General features: G+C 35.2%; 4 protein-coding genes across 14 annotated transcripts; 1 reads left to right on the forward strand and 3 right to left on the reverse strand.

Moving 5' to 3' along the window:
* Positions 1 to 1097: 1097 nt before the first annotated feature.
* Positions 1098 to 3705, reverse strand: LOC146908942 (uncharacterized). 2 transcript variants are annotated; one of them, XM_085729987.1, is made up of 6 exons: positions 3476 to 3705; positions 3313 to 3360; positions 2622 to 2669; positions 2226 to 2480; positions 2001 to 2102; positions 1098 to 1894 (listed from the first exon to the last, which is right to left on the reverse strand). In XM_085729987.1, exons 1-6 carry the CDS (start codon positions 3476 to 3478, stop codon positions 1250 to 1252), a joined length of 1101 nt encoding a protein of 366 aa, XP_085586113.1. In that variant the 5' UTR covers positions 3479 to 3705; the 3' UTR covers positions 1098 to 1249. The 2 variants fall into 2 exon arrangements, with proteins under 2 accessions (XP_085586113.1, XP_085586114.1); XM_085729988.1 differs by lacking the exon at positions 2622 to 2669.
* Positions 3706 to 3841: 136 nt separating this feature from the next.
* On the forward strand, positions 3842 to 6688 carry LOC146908943 (serine/threonine-protein kinase PBL36-like). 3 transcript variants are annotated; one of them, XM_085729980.1, is made up of 8 exons: positions 3842 to 4055; positions 4147 to 4227; positions 4320 to 4403; positions 4540 to 4719; positions 5284 to 5329; positions 5436 to 5572; positions 5688 to 5811; positions 5982 to 6688. In XM_085729980.1, the coding sequence occupies exons 1-8, from the start codon at positions 3891 to 3893 to the stop codon at positions 6461 to 6463; spliced, it is 1299 nt and encodes a 432-aa protein (XP_085586106.1). In that variant the 5' UTR covers positions 3842 to 3890; the 3' UTR covers positions 6464 to 6688. The 3 variants fall into 3 exon arrangements, with proteins under 3 accessions (XP_085586106.1, XP_085586108.1, XP_085586107.1); XM_085729982.1 differs by having other exon boundaries at positions 4324 to 4403; XM_085729981.1 differs by lacking the exon at positions 4320 to 4403.
* A 1107-nt stretch (positions 6689 to 7795) lies between these two features.
* Positions 7796 to 10035, reverse strand: LOC146908944 (putative purine permease 11). 2 transcript variants are annotated; one of them, XM_085729986.1, is made up of 2 exons: positions 9720 to 10035; positions 7796 to 9126 (listed from the first exon to the last, which is right to left on the reverse strand). In XM_085729986.1, the coding sequence occupies exons 1-2, from the start codon at positions 9724 to 9726 to the stop codon at positions 8033 to 8035; spliced, it is 1101 nt and encodes a 366-aa protein (XP_085586112.1). In that variant the 5' UTR covers positions 9727 to 10035; the 3' UTR covers positions 7796 to 8032. The 2 variants fall into 2 exon arrangements, with proteins under 2 accessions (XP_085586112.1, XP_085586110.1); XM_085729984.1 differs by having other exon boundaries at positions 7796 to 9498; positions 9720 to 9827.
* A 1521-nt stretch (positions 10036 to 11556) lies between these two features.
* On the reverse strand, positions 11557 to 15947 carry LOC146908945 (uncharacterized). Of its 7 annotated transcripts, XM_085730000.1 has the most exons (10): positions 15426 to 15758; positions 15217 to 15351; positions 14719 to 14745; positions 14542 to 14627; positions 14013 to 14185; positions 13373 to 13473; positions 12954 to 13290; positions 12775 to 12860; positions 12298 to 12418; positions 11557 to 12206 (listed from the first exon to the last, which is right to left on the reverse strand). In XM_085730000.1, exons 6-10 carry the CDS (start codon positions 13406 to 13408, stop codon positions 12160 to 12162), a joined length of 627 nt encoding a protein of 208 aa, XP_085586126.1. In that variant the 5' UTR covers positions 13409 to 13473; positions 14013 to 14185; positions 14542 to 14627; positions 14719 to 14745; positions 15217 to 15351; positions 15426 to 15758; the 3' UTR covers positions 11557 to 12159. The 7 variants fall into 7 exon arrangements, with proteins under 7 accessions (XP_085586126.1, XP_085586123.1, XP_085586120.1 ...); XM_085729997.1 differs by lacking the exon at positions 13373 to 13473; XM_085729994.1 differs by lacking the exon at positions 13373 to 13473 and having other exon boundaries at positions 15217 to 15947.
* Positions 15948 to 19568: the final 3621 nt, after the last annotated feature.

The raw sequence follows: 19568 nt of genomic DNA on the forward strand, positions 1-19568 counted from the left end.
TCAAATGTATATGATTATAACCTTTGGCAAAAGGGTGCTTATCGAACCTTTGTATTGATTCAAGTGTATATGATTATAACCTTTGACAAAGGGATGTTTAATGAACCATAACATTGTTTCAAGTCAAAGGGGTGCTTTCTCTCATGTGAAGGGTCATATAATGCACTATAAATGCTTGGCATTTGGGCATTAGTTTGATACAACAAAAAGAACAACAAAACACAATTTTGGACAGAATTTTGTTAGATTAACAACATAATTCTCCATCATTCTCTTATTCTAAATCATCCATCAATTCTCTAATGCATGAGTGAATTGCTGGAACCATAAATCTGTAAAATACTGTTAGGAGATACGCTTGGTGTGGTTGTGCAATACACGTCAAGGAACTCATAGTATCCTGAAGGGGATTCGCCGGTCATTCCTTATTGCATCCAATATACAGTTATTGGTGGGGGCGAATCGAACCTAAAGGTTAGTATGACAACCCCATACGCTTTGAGTTTGCATGCATAACTATTAAACTTTTCAGGTTTCAAGTGCAGCAGCCTCTTCCCAACAATCAAGATATACAACAATCTTTGGAATTTTTGTGCACATTTCATCGTATTCATCATCATCTTCTTGGTCAAGTTATTGCAGCCTCAAGTTGGACCATTAATATGATTTATTGTTGTTGTTATGTTCATTCTTATTTAATGTTTAGCTAAACCATGAATCTGATGCAGACTATGAAATTATCCCTATGGTCAATTCCCTGCATAAAAAATATTAAACTTTTTGTTTAGCTAACAGTATACGGTCATCCTGTTTGTTTAGCTAATGCTCTAAAAAAAAGTTTTGTTTAGCTGATGATATTTTAGATATCTCAATAGTGTAATGGTTATTTTCCACAAGTTCTAGCTCATCGGATAAAAATGGTGAAATACTTGTCTTTTTTTTTGGTTACAGAAAAGTTTAGGTGGGTTCGGCTCCGGTCACCACCAGGGTCAGGGCATGGTCGAACGATGTTATTCGGATTCGAACCCAAATTCTCTATTTATGCGTGTGAATTTTCAATTACTATTGTCATTTCGTCTATCTACGGACAAAAACTATTGTGAAAGAACTCAGCATTCAAGCACATTATTGATAAACAACAGATAATTCAAGTTTGAAGCATCCTGTATAATTACAACGAAGACATCTGCGTTCAAATCATCCTCATCCAGGATAACCTCATGAAGCATCCTGTATAATTACACCGTGCTTAAACGAAGACATCTGCGTTCAAATCATCCTCATCCAGGACAACCTCATCTTGAGTACTTATTGTTGGTGTTTTTCCATGGAGTAACTTGACATAAAGAACGAGCAATGTCACCAAGACAAAAACAAGGGTAATGCCAAAAGCCACTGAAGTTACAAATGCAATAAGAGGCAGCTGGTTGAATGAGCCGCCGCAAGCCACATGAACGCGTAAAGCTGATGCCTTGCGTAACAGGTCCGGGAAGTAGAGGAATGGTACATAAAACAAGAGTGGTATCAGAAAAAGCCGCAGTCTAAGTGCTAGTGGCACAACTAGAATCCAATTTATAAGGTAGCATATCATGAATGCGGTGATTTGCGCAATTTCTGGTGAGTAACCAAAAATTGCTTCACGGAAGCTTACTAGTGAGTGTGGTGTACTGTTTGTGGTTATTTCAGGTTGGGACTGATCAAATGGAGTGGTAGAGTTTTTTGTAAAGTAACTGAGGAAGTAACCAAATAATGTCAGTAGAAACCCATGTTCGCGTGGTGAAATGGAGAGCACACTCCTAAGAAAATTCTTCAAGGTGAAAGCTTTTTGTTCAAGTGGGGCATCTGCTAAATTGTTCGAGGATACAGGAAGAACATCGTTGGTTTCTCCATTTGCCTGTAGAGGAGCAAGAAATAAAATCAATATTGTATAGTCTCATAATAACTATGCATGACATTATAAAATCACTATTCAACATATCAAGCTAGCAACTGGTACATACATAGAAGAGCAAGGTGAACATCCCAGCAAGCATGCTACAGAGACTGATCTCAAGTTTTTTGACCCGTGTCTCAAATTTTTCATCACCCGGTGGAATGGAAACCTGCAAGCGTTTATAAAAAACATATTAGAAATCAGAATACTTAAAAATATTAGTTTGTCAAAAAATACTGTTTCATTAATAATTAATATGCCTCTTGAGATGGAACTGATCAAATAGACTCACCTCAGGATCCACAACATTAAAAGCCTCTTTAAAGCTTTGCCCTTTATCTTCCTTGTTCCCTCGAGCTTCCACAAATCTCCGAAAATCATCAAACCCCAACAGTTCATCACTGTCTAGAAATGCCTCAACCGCCTCTAAATCCTCCACAGATAACTCCTCATGGATGGCCTTCATGCAATTTTGCAATTCAGCAAGCGTAATCTTTCTATCTCCATTTACATCAAAGTAACTGAACACAAGTTCATAGTCGATTACCTTGTCCATAATAACCATATATCATGATTAGTTCATATCCAACTTTATAAGTCTAGTTCATCTGTTGCATGCATAACTTATTACATAATAGCACAAATTATAGAATGGAAAAAGTGGATGGTTAAGACAAAGATGACTCACCAAATCAACCCCCCGTGCAATTTTTTTACATAGCCAACGGCCAACAACCTAATTGCAGTTATACTTCAAATATCAACTTATAGTAAATAACCATATCAATAAAATAAACACATCCAAATTATTGCAGTTTTGCTTCAATATCAATTTAGAGGTATGTAATAATGTACCCGATCAGTCAAACTCATCATTCATTAACAACAAATCAAATCTCCCAAAATGTTACAGCCATGTATGCAAGTTTTTTTTGTTTTTTTTTTGTTTTGAACGACAGTCATGTATGCAAGTTTGAACATTAGTAATGATGAACTAACTATTCCAAAGATTAAGTGAAAGGGCTTTAATGTTTGAAGCTTTTGGTGTTTAAGCTGTTTCATTCAAAACACACGAGTCCTTTGAGCTTGAAGCTTGAACAATGTAAACTTACCATTCCATGTATAGTGTAGTGACATTTTAAAAATTAAAATAATAGTATAGAAGAATGGGGTCAAACAAGGATGGAATGGAATCATGACCACTTTTATACAGACTTGGATACCATGCCGTGGAACAACTGGTTCAAGGACAGAAGAGAAAGAGCTAAAAATTGAGGGACACTTAAATTAAATTAATGCTTACTGGTGCGAACAAACCTTGTAAGATTTACTACAGTAGCACAAGTGATATCTACATAAAATAATTCTAGTTTGCTTACCTCTTGATCAACCTCCCGATTACCACTGGAGCCCCTTTCCTTTGGAAACTAGTGGGTTAAGACAATAAAACCATAGAAGCAAGTTAAGTCAAGTCACAACAAGTTTCTCATATACACACAGATAGATGAATAGATACAAAAACATAGAAGCAAAGCAAGTTACCATGGTGAGTGAAAGACCAAGACAAGAGTAAGCGTAAAAGATGAAATGGATGATTGGTGTCAAGAAATGGTGCTCTGCACTAGGAAAAAAAACAGAGTGTAGTTATGGTCTTGATTTCTGCACAAAAAAAAAAAAGTTAATGTGAAACGGAAATTGCACCGAAATTAATTTTTCCAAAGTCAATTACGCGTTAGAAAAGTTCACTCTAATGTTCTTTTCTTAGAAAGAAATGGACCATGAAAGTTAAAACACGGCAACTAACGCGTAAAGTGTGATGCTTTCCGAAATTTCCACTCCATTGACTCTTTTTACTATTACGAATCATAATACACTAATCAACCTCTCGTTTCCAGTTTCTGTGACACAACACAACACAAATACAATCCAAGAGAATACAATCTCTAAAATAGTGGAGATGGAGAAACAAGGTAAAACCAAATCTGTAGATCAAAACATCACTGAACCAAAAACATTGTCATGTGGGATGAGGGGCATAGGGAAACAGGGTAACATCACTGATCCAATAACATTGTTATGTGCTGCAAGAAAAGTAGAAGAAACAGCTGATACGACACCTTCGGTTAAGTTCACCATCTTGTTCTTCTGCCTCTTATTACTGGTAAATAATACATATTTGTAGGCATATAATACTTTTCTTTTCTTCCTAATAGGCGGTTATAACTGGGAAGGAGGAAAAAGCAGATACAAGGGGGCTTAGTACCACTGACAGAAGGAATTTGAAGATTTCATTGGTATGTTGTTTTTCTCCTACTAATTAATCCTTTTGCTCCTCTGATCAAGTAATTTATGTTTATCATCATCATCATCAATTTTTGTCTAATAGGCAGTTATGGGAAGCTTATCTGCCAAATCCAAAGTAGTTATTTTTGTCTTCGAAAACGATATCAAGAGTTTCAAGAATATTTTGGTACATTATCTTATTCACATTCTAATTGTTTGTCCACATTCTTTGTCCACATTCTAATTGTTTTTCTCCTACTGATTAATCCTTTGCTCCTCTGATCAAAGAATTAACATTGATTACTATCAATTTTGTCTAATAGGCGGTTATGGAAAGCTTATCTTCCAATTACCAACCAGTAACAGGGAATGATATTGCAAGAACCGCACATGTGACTGCGATTGAAACCATGTTCGTTGAAGGCTATGATAGGGACAAACTGGATTGTAAGAACTTCGCATCACCCGATCTCCTTTCCGTTGCCTTCAATGACGATCATTTGGTACGTTATTCTTATTGATCACAATGAACTGAAATTCTTTAGATTCATTGTGAACCAATTTTCTGATTATTGATAAATTAATATAGGTACCAGTGATGAACTAAGTAAAGCCTAACTGACTGCTGACAGAAAACTGTGTTCTTATTCTAATAAACAGAATAAACTAGCTTTGCTGATATTAACTGACAGAAAACTAACTAGCTTATTTCTTAATACTTCCCCTCAACTAAATTGTAAGATATATACTTTGATTATATGCGGATTATTAGCGATTTTGCAACAAATATATAAGATAACTTTTTGACAAACACAACAAAGATAATATTTAAATTAATTAATAGATTTTATTTTGCTTATCGTTGTGTTATAATATTCATAATCATTGTAACACCGACACGTCTGATCAAAGTTTAGTTTGACACGACACAATTTTCATGAATTATTACTAGCATATATGTGTTGTGTTTGGTGTTTGTTAATGTGTATGTGCTTCATAGTTCATAATTCAAAATCTTTTGAATAATTGTGTTTCTGATGAGTTTCTTTTTGTTCTAATGACAATAGAATGAGTATATGCAGAAGGGGAGCCTAGAAAACCAATTATTTAAAAGTAAGAATTTCATTATTTGTTATAATATTAGCATCTTCATCTTTTACTATGCATAGATTTGAAGGATTAAACTTTTCTTAATTTGTATTTTTGTGGAATAATGTAGGACATTCAACACCGTTACCATGGACAACAAGATTGAAAATTGCTGTTGAAGTTGCAAAAGGACTAGCCTTTTTACATGGTGCAAGGAAACCAGTCATCTATAGGGATATAAAAGCAAGCAATATCTTATTAAATTCCGTAAGTACCATTAATCCATCTTCAAACAATCCTCTATTAAATTTAATGTTCTATTTTTTTTATCAATTATTGAACTCTGGATCTAACTCATTACTATTTATTCTTAATCTTCCAGGATTATAATGCAAAACTCTCAGATTTTGGCTTGGCAAAAGATGGTCCACGAGAAGAAGACACACATGTTTCAACTAGAGTTATGGACAACCAAATGAATGCTACACCAGAATATACAATGTCAGGTAAACTTATGTAGCAATTCTAATTCATTAATCCCATTATGTATACATTTCACATTCAGACTAGTGTGGAACATATCTATGTCACTGTCGTGTCTGATATTTGTTAAGAAATCAATATAAATGATATTTAGCCACAGCAATCTAATGCCTAGGTCCGCCCCTGAGTGCAGGAAACATGTTCTCCCAGCTGGATAACAATGAACTGCATTGGTTCTATGGAAACGTACCGAGAGACCCCGAGTTTCAGCATGACTATACCTACAAACACAGTCAGCCCATACGTAAGGACATCGTACAATGTCTCTCATCTTTAGTAGTCTCAATTGTAGTCTCTCTTGGTATTTTCTACAACATATGGAGCAGCCAATCATCAATTTTCCAGGTCCAGCCACTACACAAAGAACACAATTACCGCCTTTCCATATGGCCATCATTGATCGGGTTGTTTGGTTTTATGGTGTTTGTCTGTGCTGTTGCTGTAATGAATCTTGTTGGTGCACCATTCACTAGTATGCAGAAAGCTATGCTTATCATTTTGGCCACTTTGATGCATCTTCAATCAGCTAACTCAATCATTGAAGTGTTTGTTACATTAGTCGGTGGACTTTCCATGGGGTGGCATGCTTTTGGAAAAAAAGCAACCACCAAATGAAGTCATGTTAATAAAGATGATATAAGCTGCCAACATAAACATATATGTACGGCTCTGTGTGTGTGATTTTAATACCAGTGTTTATCCTAGAATTTGTGTTTGTAATAAGTGGCTAGCACATTATTTCATCTGAGATATGTAATGTATGGTTGGATTTTACTTTCAATGTAACAATAGTTGTATTGGGTACCAAGGTTTTCGTGCTTAATTATTAACTTTGCTAAAGTTTTAATTCGTATTCATATTACAGTTTTGTCTACTTAATTCTTTGCACCTGCTTTTGTGCTTATATAACGGTAGGGTGAACCTTGTTTTGGCTACAAAAGAAAAGGAGGAAAAAGAAAAAGGAAACAATGAAACTAATGTCTAATACTCCCACAGCGTGAGCTAGGAGGATGCTAAACATCTTTGAAGCTGCTACCTGAAGAGTGAAGAGCAATGAAATGAAACTATCAACAACTCCTTTACTTAGCCAAGAGATCTGCAAAAAACCTCTCTCCATAAAAAAAAATAAATAAAAGTATGCCACAGATCAAACTCCAAATTGATGGTCAAGTACTGTTTTGAGGTTAATCACATTCCCAAACCTGTGATGCACATCAAGATCTCCTTTAACAGGCACAACAGTATGAAACAAATCGAAAAAACAATAAATAAGTCTCATAATCTTGAATTCCTGTTGGATATTTCCGAAATTAATAGGTCCAAAGACACAGAATTCAATGAAGAAATATGAATGAATTAAGAAGCCAACACCCATATTAAGTGCCCAAATCTGGGATTGGACCGGGGATGGTGATGATGCACACAGTCTAATGTCAAAATTCGTGAAATGAACGCTCAGGCTCCCATATCCAGCGCCTGACATTTGCAACATTATGCATAAACACAATTTTTCATGTTCCAAAGGGTGTGCATCTTTATGGCTTTCACTAATTGACATATTCTTCTATGAATCTTTGTACATATTCATCCAAAGACATTTAAATGAAAAGCTGCAGATGGTTGAGACAATACATAATGGATTATGACACCCTATGAGGGGGATGTTTCTCTTCACCAAAAGGGCATTACTATTTCACCTTTTTTATAAGTTCTTGTTCCGAAATTTATTCAGATGTCTTATAGTCAAACTTTTATAACCATTGCATAAAAACTGTAATATTGACAAGAGATTAAAATCTTATTATAATGAAAGTAAAGTAAAGTAAAGTATAGTAAAGCAAATATCAAATGACTATAATAACAAAATTTCCAATAATCACCAAGAGATTACGAACAATAATCACCAAGAGATTACGAACAAGTATATGGAAACAAAACAGCAGAGAATTTTTCCAATTCAGACACCATTTAACCTTTTCATTTATTAAAAAATCAAATGCAATTCAATATCCAGAATAGCCAAGAACCTTGTATCTATACTAGTCACTATTTCTATGGATCTGAAGAAGAAATAAAATCTAAAGCTAGCAGTTGCTACTACACCTAAGGATATAGAGCCAGAAAAGAAAATTAAGGCTACTTGAGCAAAGGCATGTTACTGGATGTTGCCAAAATTGAATAATCTCAACATGAAGATTCATTGTGAGGCTTAGAAGAAGTGCCAGCTTGTGCACGTCTTGCCTTTAAATCATCAAGATAATTTTGATAGATGTAGGAAGCAAAACCCCATAAAGCCATAAGCATAGAAATTATCTTCACCCCATTCATCTTATCATGAAAAACTATAACAGCGGCAATAGGAGTTATAGCCAAAGAAACAGTACTGATAACATTTGAGTAGAGAGAAGACACTAGGAAAATCAAGCCAACCACACCAACAGAACAAACCTGCCATGCTATTGCTGTCCAAACCAGTGTCATTACATAAGCAACTTCTCCTTTCTGAAAACTCTTCATTTCTCCGTGCAAACTATGCCATTCACCACTTGCAAATAGGCCTATTGTGGAAGCACAAGTGGCAACAAGTGAAGTATAGATTTGCATTTCCAAAACAACAGAAAATGTTTCCTTTTTCAGAACCTTCTCAAAGGTCAATTGCATGAGGGAAAGCAAAAGAGAGTAAAGTGCAGAAGCTCCAAGTGTACAAAGGAAACCAACGACGTATTTTCCCTTCGGGATACCAGAAGGTGTGTCCGAATCTTCATTGACAGCAAGAAGTGAAGAAGATAAAGTGAGAATCACAGTGGAGTTTATAATCAAAGCAGTGAACTTTTGAGAGTTGATAAAATACGAGAAAATTGCATTGAAAGCTAACTGAGATGCACAAATCAGTGCATATGTAGAGGCAGATAGGTACAAAAGTCCTTGGGAATACATCATATTATCAGCAGCAATCATGATTCCAAGAACAAAATATATCAAAGCGATGAGTTTGATGGAAGGTGGAACAGAAGAAGTTGAAGCCTCTGAAGTTGAAGAAGGAATTGTGAATAATGGAATGAGCAAGACTGGGAAGGCAATAGTTTGGACTAAAGTAGCCATCCATGTACTATTTCCACCTTGAGCATAGTAAAATCTTCCAAGGATAACTGCAGCAGATTGTCCCACAATAAGAAACATTATGCTGAGTCCCACCAGAAACCACCATTGCCATCGCTTGTATTTGTTAAACGGTAGTTCATTAATTGTTCCTGCTATGATCATCGGTTCTTCATTATCTGTAATTGTAAGCAGTCTCGTGTTTTTAAATGTAACCACAGAAACATCAAAGGAAAAGTAAACGTAAAATGCAGGACAGAGATAAACTAAAGGTCGAAAGAGCCAATTTTGGAATTTCGGAATAACTATAAGTTTTTGAATTGAGTAAGTTAAACTTAGTTTATCCATCTCAATTTTTCATTAGAGAAGAATCATAGATAGTTTAACTGAGAAGATCTCATGAGCTTAAAGCTAATTCAAATTGGACCTTAAATTCATGCTCAAATACAACAGCAACAGAGAAATCATACATAAATTAGCAGTTAACAGCTATATGATGGAAGGGTGGGTAAAAACAGAGTTAACCCATGCAGTAAATCCAAAATTTGATCCTGATAAGATAAATATGCAAAGGGCAAGTATTGAACTATGTTGATGTAAAAGAAAGGGAAACCTAGCAGAAGAATAATATTGGCGTGACATATAATCAGAACTAAAAAGAAAAACACTAAATAATGAAATCTGCATAAGCATAAGGGATTCCCTTAATAATGACTTAATTCATAAGTCATGGCATCCAAATAGATGAAAACAGAGAGAGAGGGGGGTATACCTGTCATGTTGAATTGGGTATGAAGTTGAAAGAGTTTTAGAAGTAAAAAAAGAAGAGAAAGGTTTAGAAGAATAGTGAAGAAGAGAGGGTTGAAGAATGTCGTTGTTGGTGACGAAAAAAAAGGTTAAAAGGAACGAATAGGATTCAATTGTCAAATTGTGAGTGACGGCTTCGGGGGGTGAATGAAGCCAAATTGATGACAGTTGATGACCATTACTTTACGGGCTCAGAATGGTGAAACACGTGTGCCTTCTGTTATTCTACGATTCAGGAAACTAACTCCCAACAAGGAAATTAATAACATGTTGATGGTGATATAAATTCAAGATTAAATATGGTTTTATTCCGTAAAAATGTTCATTTCTTTTATATTTGGAAATAATAATTAATTAAAGGTTGACTTTCAAAAAAAAAATTAATTAAAGGTTGAATATGGTTCAATTCCACTTCAATTTTACTTCTTTTTTATTTACTAGTTCGCTGCCCCGTGCTATCGCCCGGGTCAAATGAAGAACTATATTTATCGCAATGTAACAATTGTAGTCGAAGGTGGGTAGTAATGAAGAGGTGTTGTGAAAATGATGAAGCAAAAACAGAAGCAAAAAATTTAGATAACTAAGACTGAACTTTTGACTGTCTACAATGTGGAATACAAAACATCAATATATCTATCGAAGATTCTGAAACACTTCTTTGTAGACCACATTAGATGTAGTATCAATGTCATGGCCATCTTCAGATAGCAAGAGTATTTTTAATCCTTCTCTGGAAGTAACACTGGACATCGCAACATACAACTGACCGTGGGAAAAAACTGGTTGTGGAAGATAAATGCTGACATGATTGAGGGATTAACCTTGACTTTTGTTAATCGTCGTAGCAAATGAAAGCGTCAATGGAAACTGTCGACGTCGAAAATTGAACGGGATCTTCTTATCAGATGGAGTTATAGATAATCGATAGATATATTGATGTTTTGTATTCCACATAGATGGATGGCCAGATGAATGTGTAGTATTCTCTACATCTAGATCCGCGCACTTCATCATGAGTATGTATGAAAAAAGCACCGACATTTACACATGTCCAATTAGAGTATGATGTTCTGGCAAAATGTTGCTTCAGGTTTGGTTGAATTAGAGGTGGGATTCAATTTACCCTCGAAGTACCGCATGATACAGCCTTATGCATCAGTCCTTGTTCACTTCTTCCAATCAATGATGCACAGATGACATAGAGTTTGAAAAACACATACTTCTTAATGTGAAACCTGCCTGCCACCAAGTCAACATCGAAATAACCCAACCGGCCAAGAAATTTTTGCACCCGAGCCTCTTGACAGATGGCATCACAGGTCCCTACGTCATTGGGAGGTATGAATTAGGTTTTTAGGAGAAGTAACTGGCTGATACATTTTAGTGCGATTATGAAGAGTAGTTAAGCTGTGATAGTTATGATATAATCTTAGGTTTTTTGTCAAAAATGAGATCAAAGTTGGTACATGAGGGATATGAAAACATATGACCATGTATTAGATTACTCAAACCAAGCTAGCTTTCATATCATATACATGAAAAAGTGAGCTTAACTATCATGAACTACATAAGTTTTTTCCATTACAACGAAAAAAATGATAAGCAGACATAAATATCAAAACCATGGTAATCACATCATTGCTACTATATACCATGTAAAAATATAAATCAATAGAAAGAAAGTTTAAATTCTTGGTATAATTCTACTGGCCGAAAATGAGGAACACTTGCTGCAAGGTGAATAAAGGTCACATATAAGATCCCTTTCTACATAGTAAACATAACAAAGCATGAACTCCACATAAAAGTTGGAACCACCACATAATATGGTTTGAAATTACATATGCATTATAAGTGCTAGAGAATTAAAAACAACAACAAAACGAAACATCCCCAAAATACAGAGCCCTTAACTACCCTTACTTATAGTCTCCCCAATAGCAAACATAATATAGACAGATAACATGGATATCACCATCTCATCACCTGCTATCAAATTACATAGACATGCAATGTGCTAGAAAATAAACTACAAAGAAGGATCAAAGTCTCCCCCTATAGATGTACCATAAATATCCTTACTAATTTTTTTGACAAAATAAATATCCTTACTAATAGTCTTTCCAATGAAAATACAGCTAACATCGCTTCTCCACCCACTATCAACGGGCACCAGTTACATTCAGCTGCTGGCACTATGTTTAGGACAACTCAGAAAATAGTGATCGACCTCGTAGACATTTCTCATTAATGCTTGCCTTAGGAGGACGAATATAGCATCTGTGTACGCATTGCAGGGGAACGTGCCTCAGGAACACAACATCACTTCCTTTGTCATCACATACACCAAGTTGCGAAGTACACAAATAGCCTTCCAGTCTCCGCCAATTTTGCAGACCAACCGGTCATCTTCCTCTTCGAACTGCATAGTGCACTTCCAATTGAACTTGCTCTGATCAACAATTGTTATGAAATTGTTCTTTTTAGCAAATGCATCCTTGCAAAAATCAGTCCATGAAAGCATCTACCATGAAAGCATCTACCTTGTAAGTCGTGGCCTGCGTATCCCTGTATCAAAGACACGGTAGCCTGCAGCACCTTCTCCAGCCGCTGCAGAAGGAGGCACGGTAGCCTTGAGAAGTATGCAGGAAGTCTCCCCTTTTTCTGAAAGACATATGACTAACAATCAACACAAACATCCACTAAAACGGAAACTATATCCACTAAAACAGAAAGTAAACCAAAAAGCATTCATTGTGGACTGCTGTAAAAAACATTTACCATCGTTCTAAAACAACAATCTAACGCCATGCATCGGTGAAACTCAAAACCAGTCATATATCTTCATTAATATAACATTCCATATATCGTGATCAGCAAGATAGTGCAAAGAAAAACTTGACCATGATTACAGTCCCTAATGACTGACGCGATAAACAACTAACGAAAAGCATTGACTGTTGCTATAAATTAAAAGACAGGCATAGCGCCTGACCAAGTAGCAACATAAAAATACTCACAGTGCTAAGCTCGAATTCAACATCATATAAGTTCAGCTTTAACAAATCCCTCCGAGAGCGCGCAACCTCAACACTGACAGTTGTGCCTGCGAGCAAACAACATCTGCCATTTAAGTTACAGTCAAACACAAAAACACATTTACGGCCAAAAATTATCAATGAAAATACGACACATTTACCTGCTATGCGGTAAAGTGCGTCACCAGACTTCTCTGACATCACTTTGGTCACAAGGGTCAGTCGATCTCCATGCTTAGATGGTCGAGGAAGAGGCCTCAGATAAATGACCCTATTATCCTTATCAGACACAATAGCGAGCTTCAAAGACCGGCCTTGGACAAAGTTACGGGCCTTGCACATATCTCCCCACTCACCGCCGATCATGCAGATCAAAACGTTGTCTTGTCGGCCAAATTCCAAACAGCACCTCCAATAGAATCCTACGTAATCAACCACAGTGAGAGCTGTTTCATAATTCGGCAATGAGTCTTTGCAAAAACCATCCCAAGGCAACACCTGCATTTCGGACAAAACCAAGATACATTACTGACGGTATTCAACCACCAACTGTCAAACAACATTCACAATAAATATATACCAAATATCCAGAATGAATATCCGAGTAAGTCAACATCTTCAACACAACATTTGCAAAAGACTGGGATCCAACTTCACATAAACGACGATCCAACCTAGCAACTATCGGACGATTGTAAGCAGGGTATTCAATATATGAGGTGCATATGGGCCAAGGGGTATATTTTTGTTTACAGTGACTCTAGGATGATGCACACGCTAATATGCACTGCCAGGAACAATAATTTTTTACTAAACTCTATTTTTATTTTTCTGATACATAACACTCAGGAATTGTCACTAAACTATAAAACATGTGTATTTAAGTTTTTTCCGACATGACTTCATCATCATATTGGAAAGTAACACACCGAATATATAAGCCAATTGCTGCGATTAATCGCGGTTGAACGTAATTTTTGTGGTACATGCGTTCGCGTACCTTATTAAGTATAATTATTATAAATTCAATATGATCAGACTCTGTGAGCAAATAGACTAAACATAATATCTTGCGAAAATCAAACTGATATTCAATAAGATTTACCTTAAGTGCATGCGCTCATTTGGTGAGTGACCTCTCAAACCTCCACATTTGTCTCATTATCATATACATATTAAGAAAATACTAAAATTATTTCCAAAGTAATAAAATTACATACCTTTGAAATTGGATATACTACCCAAACATGAATCCAAACAGCGCCAAGAGGGTGCAACGATGAAAGGAAAAAGAACATGAAATCCAACTTCTAGAAAGTATCTAAATCATTCTTTAATAGAATCAGATTGAGGTTTAATTCTCTCTTATACAGGTAACATGGAACTTCTAACCCTGATAAAATCATTAATATTTGAAAGCATCAGTGGAAAAAAATGAAATACAAACTGTAATAATTTAAACAATAAGAATAAAAATTTCAGGCCAATTAAAACTTACAACTAAACTCCAAACAATTAAACACTTTACTAAACTCGTAGCAGATAAGATGTTACAAAAACCAAACAATTATTTAAAAATACTCCATCAATTTCACATAAGAACACAAAAAAAAACACAAAATTTCATCACAACAAAGACAATTAATATCAGGCGATTAAGATTCAGATGTTTGATCAAGCACAAAATCATTGAAGAAAAACCGCCAAATGAAATTTCATTTTCATATTCAAAAAAGCACAAAAACTCACGCTTCTCCTCTAGAGTTATTCAGCATAGGTCGTTTGAGTTGAGATGAACTCATGAAAACGTCGTCACGTGACCGCGATTCAAAATTCTGTAAAATATCAAGCTAAGTAATCAATCAACTGCATGAAGATTACTTAACAATTCAAATTTAACCGTAACACAAAGCAATAATCATTTACCGTAGATCAACTCAACCAAGCCAAATCCTGCACACACACAAAAATGAAAATCAGAACTGAAAAATTCAAAATTCGAAATTCACAATTCATAATTCATCATTGACAATTAGAATCACTTCAATGCAAACCAACGTAACGATGAATTCAAAAAGCAAAAACACCAAAAATTATTTCCTTGTTCTTAATAACACACGTAACCATTACAATCACTCCTCCATTCCAAGAGTCCAGAGAATTGATCGTCTTGATCTCAATTGTCGAAAAATTCAGCGAGGTCACAATGATGTGAATATGTTGCACAACACAATTCAATCCAACCCAATCAACTATATATTAATTTAATAAAATAAAACAAAATAAAAGTTCATTAATCTTTTAATAAACTAAAATGAGGATGCATAAATGAATAATTACTTCTAATCTAATGAAATTAAAATCTAAAACCCCTAAAACTATTAAAAAAAAATGCAAATTCCAGTGAGTAATAATATGAATTACCAAGATATCTGACGCAGTCTCAGTATAATCACCGTCAACACAAGTCGTCGAACTCGAATCGGAATAAAACTGATGAACATGATCAGGTTGTTGAAGAAGAACCTGATAGTACTGTCCCACAAAGTAAGAACCAACCTGCAAATCAATCAAACAAACAAAAACCCTATCAATTCACAGAAATCCACAAGAGATTGAGTGCGGTGGGTTACCGTGACGGTGTCCGGTGATGGTGGTGATGGGAGGGCGGTGGAGAGTTTGGGAGGAGAGAGAGAAGACAGAGAAAGAGAGGGAGGGTGAAATAATGAGAGAAGAGGGTTTGGGAGGAGAGAGAGAAGAGGAGGAGGAGGAGGAGGATGTCGATGATGGTGATGGGAGGATGGTGGCTTGCGGTGTAGGAGAGGGTGGAGGGTTTGAGACGAGAGAGAGAGAGAGAGAGAGAGAGAGAGAGAGAGAGAGAGAAGTCAGAGAGAGAGGGAGGGTGAAATAATGAGAGAAGGAAGAGGGAGAAGAAAAGATGTTGTTTCAGAGAAGAGAAAACGCGTGAGGGAAAAAAAGAGAAGAAGAAGAAGCTTTCTGCAAGTGATTGTCTCTAATTGGCCAATTGTGGTGGCAGCATTTGACTAATGTGAAGGGCAAATAAGTAAATTCGGTCCAAAAATTAAAACCCTAGATTTTTCCCGCCTAAAGGCATTGCAGCACAAAATGGTAGAATTCTCAAAGGGAATAGCTAGGGCAAATATGCAGAACTTTGTTCCTTTTATAATATTAAGATAAGTTTTTTTATAATGCTTTATTACTTTACCTACAATAATTAATCTAAATTAGACGAGATACACCTCTATACAAGGTTAGAGAAACCATCACATAGACACAAATAAATGATTCAATCATATAATTGTGTTTATATATGATGATTCCACCTCAAGTCACATTTTACTATCTTGTACTCCCTCCGGTCACATTTATAAGCAAACAATGACTTTTTAGGTACATTAAATAATTAATGTATCCGGTCATATTTATGGGTTATATACATTAATCATTGGATGTACTTAAAAAGTTGTTTTTTGCTTATAAATGTGACCGGATGGAGTATGTGATACACTTGTCTTATTGCATGAGAGGACGCTAATATTATTTTATGAGATGTATTGGTTTATTGCATAAATAATAATTGACTTATTGCATGTAAATCTCTTAACATTTAATTTATTGCATGTAATTTTCTTAACCTTCCTTCTCATATCAATAGGAGTTCATAATGTACTTTATTCATCATTCAAGAAGTAAAATCAGTGTGTGTATTTTTTTTTCTTATAACGAAGTGTCTCACTTTTTCCTTCTTAGTTCTGAATCATCTTGGCATCAAAGCTCAGATTCAATGAGCTAGAAGTGAAAAGAATGACTAAAATTAACATTAAAATATAGCAGACAGATCCAACTATTCACGTAAACAAACATTGACATCATGTTCAAGAGGTCCAAAAACCTACAATGTAGAATTTCGCAGACAGATCCAACTATTCGCGTTTCCATGCGCCTAGCAAAGAAAGAGGTCTAACCAAGTTAATGTGTCACATATCATCTTGTTAGCCTAACCAAACACCATAGCAGTCAATCATATCCTACTACATGTCATCACAAACACAACACCTCAACTCACAAGGTCATGTCATTATCCCTGCTAACCACTTGATTCAATAATGGAATATATATTTTTTTTTGAAGAATAATGGAATTATTTCTTTTGTTTCCGTTCATAACAAAAATCTAATCATTTAACACATAAGACAACACAGGTCAGTAGAACAAAATGCAAGAGCAAATATATTTTCTATGTTATCAACAAGCAGCAAAACTGATGACGACACTCAAGAAGCTCAAAGACAATAAAAGAGTGTGATTGCTATAAGTAAAGCTAAGAGACTCAAAAGAAAGATGGATGGGGAAATTACTACTTTGCTGGGTTTGAAACTAGTTGGAGACCTAGTGAAAACAAATTATTCCAAATATTGTTTGTTTCTAATTAGAATTCTTAATGGAAGTGTAATAAAATTCTTAAAATGTAGCTTTCATATCTTTTCGTTGTCTCCTTCTGTAATTTTTTTTTTTTTATCAAGCAAAGTAATACTATGAAAGATCTGGAGGGGGTCAGAACCCTTAACAACAAAAGTGCTTACATCAAAACAAAAAGAGGGTGCAAATCCTCCATGAATTAAACTAACAAAGCAACTTCTAAAAGAACAACAAGGAAATGGCAGAAGCAACTAGCTAAACACCCAAGAACACAAAAATTCTTTGAACACCTAATGAGACAGAATCAACAATATCTTAGAACCAACTATTCTTTGCAAATAACACTTCCCAAGTATTCTATTGCATTGGAACCAACTATTCGTTATATGCCAAGTCGGCTTTGGAGTACCCTTTTGGGCACGGGTCCTCATTCCGGCTGAGTTGAAGCTAGTAGGCTTCACTTTTTTTTTTTTTTGAAGGATAGTAGGCTTCACTTTGTTCACCTGCTTCTTCTGCTTTCTCTCTGACTTAGTGCTCTCTGACAGACTTGGATAGTGCTGTCTCCTTCTGTAATTAAGACAATTTAGTTCTCTTTAAATGTAGCTTGTCTAGTGACTAGTTTTTTAGGATAATATAATTTAGTAGAAAATATTCTCCAACGTTTTTGGTTGAACCATTGTGAATCTTATTAAGGAGATTTTCAAATCTCTTGCGGAAGTCCTCATTTTGGTCTTATCTTCTTCATAAAAGTGAAGATCATACATCTCTGTCTTTATCTAGTCTAATCCATTTTTGTATGTTTTCAATTTCTTTCTTAGTTCTTTATTTGTGTTTCTATGGTAGGCCTTGAAAAATTGAATTCAATCCTGAAAATATCCTTTTTCTTTGAACCCTTCATCGTGGTGGCATTTCACATGGGAAAGGTGAATCCTTTCCCACCATAGGAAAGTTTTTTTTTCACCATTAGATTAAAGGGGAACATAGATTTTATAGTGGTTTGCCCACACTACATCATTCATCAACATCTTATCTCCTCCATTCCCCGTTCCCCCACTCAAGCATTTACCCACCAGGCCGCCGCCGCCACCACCACCACCACAATGTATTCATCTTCCATCTTCATTTACAATCCACAGAAAAGCACAAAAATCACTACTCAAATTTGGGTAAAATTGCTTATCCAATAACTCAAACAACTTCATTTATTTTCTTCTCCTCATCCCTTCCCTCCCACTCATCTAAAATCTGTGATATAGAATTTGAGATCTAGGTAACTATAAATATTGTTTTGAGTTGGGTAACCACAAACATTATACCATTATATTAATTTTCGTAATAATGGTAAAGAAGAATAAATTTATAGCAATGGATAATACTAATACTCCTAATTCAATTTCATTTTATCAACAAAAAAATATCCTATTAATCAGTGTGTTTCTACCCAAGTTTGGCTAGCCTTTTGGATTTTTCTGTGGGGGGATGCTGCTATTAATCAATTTCACACCTAATTGTGGCTTATTTTCTTGTTTGCAGTAAACCTTTGTGTTTTACCTATACTTGCGCACCTAGTGCTTGTTTTATTCTTAAATATAATTTTTGTTGTTGTTCCTTAAAAGAGCCTTTTTTTTTTAATTTTAATTACAAGAAGATTGTTTTTGGATTGTTCTTTGATTTTAATTTTCTATGTTTTTTAAGAACATTTTGATGAAGGTGAGTATGGATTGTAGTGTCTTGGTGGTGGTGAATTGCTGATTTGCATTTTTATGAGGTTGAAGATGATGAGAGAAAAATATATAGTGTGGGTTGACCATCATAAAATCTATATTCCTCTTCAATCTAATGGTAAAAAAATACCTTCCCATGATGGGAAAGAATTCACCTTTCTCATGTGAAATGCCACCCTTCATCGTAGGTTCACATCAATTGGTATCAAAGTTTCAATCAAATACTTTATTATATGCATAAGTAATTAAATCCATGTAAAAACCGTGGGAAAAAAAGTATCTTTATAGGTCAAGAATAAGATACACTAGTTGCACCTAACACCATCGTTGAAATTGAACAAGAGACTTTGATGTCCCCAATACAAGAACCTCTCGTTCGCAAAACTTTTCTCTTAAACACAAAAGAGAACCACACTACTCTACACATTCACCTCAACTCTCAAATAAGTTTCTTATAACATAGTCTAGTGACAATAAATTTTCTTTTTAATGAGAATAAGTGAAGTGTCCAGGTTCAAACTTCAGTGACCCCTGTATGTATTATGTAATGTCCTACCAAATGAGTTAAGGTCATAGGGACTATGTCTAATCATATATATAGTAGGGAATTTA

The sequence above is a fragment of the Medicago sativa genome, chromosome 7 (genome assembly GCF_051527215.1).
Source record: "Medicago sativa cultivar Bolivia chromosome 7, Bolivia_mono, whole genome shotgun sequence".
Lineage (NCBI taxonomy): Eukaryota > Viridiplantae > Streptophyta > Magnoliopsida > Fabales > Fabaceae > Medicago > Medicago sativa.

Bases quoted from the DNA above. Each gene is read 5' to 3' on its own strand.
- LOC146908942 (XM_085729987.1), bottom strand. The intron at 2,670-3,312 runs GTAAGCAAACTA...AACTGCAATTAG, and splicing joins ATCGGGAGGTTGATCAAGAG to GTTGTTGGCCGTTGGCTATG. The intron at 2,481-2,621 runs GTGAGTCATCTT...ATTATGGACAAG, and splicing joins TTGCACGGGGGGTTGATTTG to GTAATCGACTATGAACTTGT.
- LOC146908943 (XM_085729980.1), top strand. From the start codon at position 3,891: ATGGAGAAACAAGGTAAAACCAAATCTGTAGATCAAAACATCACTGAA. The intron at 4,056-4,146 runs GTTAAGTTCACC...TCTTCCTAATAG, and splicing joins CAGCTGATACGACACCTTCG to GCGGTTATAACTGGGAAGGA. The intron at 5,330-5,435 runs GTAAGAATTTCA...GGAATAATGTAG, and splicing joins AGAAAACCAATTATTTAAAA to GACATTCAACACCGTTACCA.
- LOC146908944 (XM_085729984.1), bottom strand. From the start codon at position 9,295: ATGGATAAACTAAGTTTAACTTACTCAATTCAAAAACTTATAGTTATT.
- LOC146908945 (XM_085729993.1), bottom strand. From the start codon at position 14,090: ATGTTCTTTTTCCTTTCATCGTTGCACCCTCTTGGCGCTGTTTGGATT. The intron at 13,291-14,012 runs GTATGTAATTTT...TCCGAAATGCAG, and splicing joins TAGTATATCCAATTTCAAAG to GTGTTGCCTTGGGATGGTTT. The intron at 12,861-12,953 runs GTAAATGTGTCG...GTTTGCTCGCAG, and splicing joins CGCACTTTACCGCATAGCAG to GCACAACTGTCAGTGTTGAG.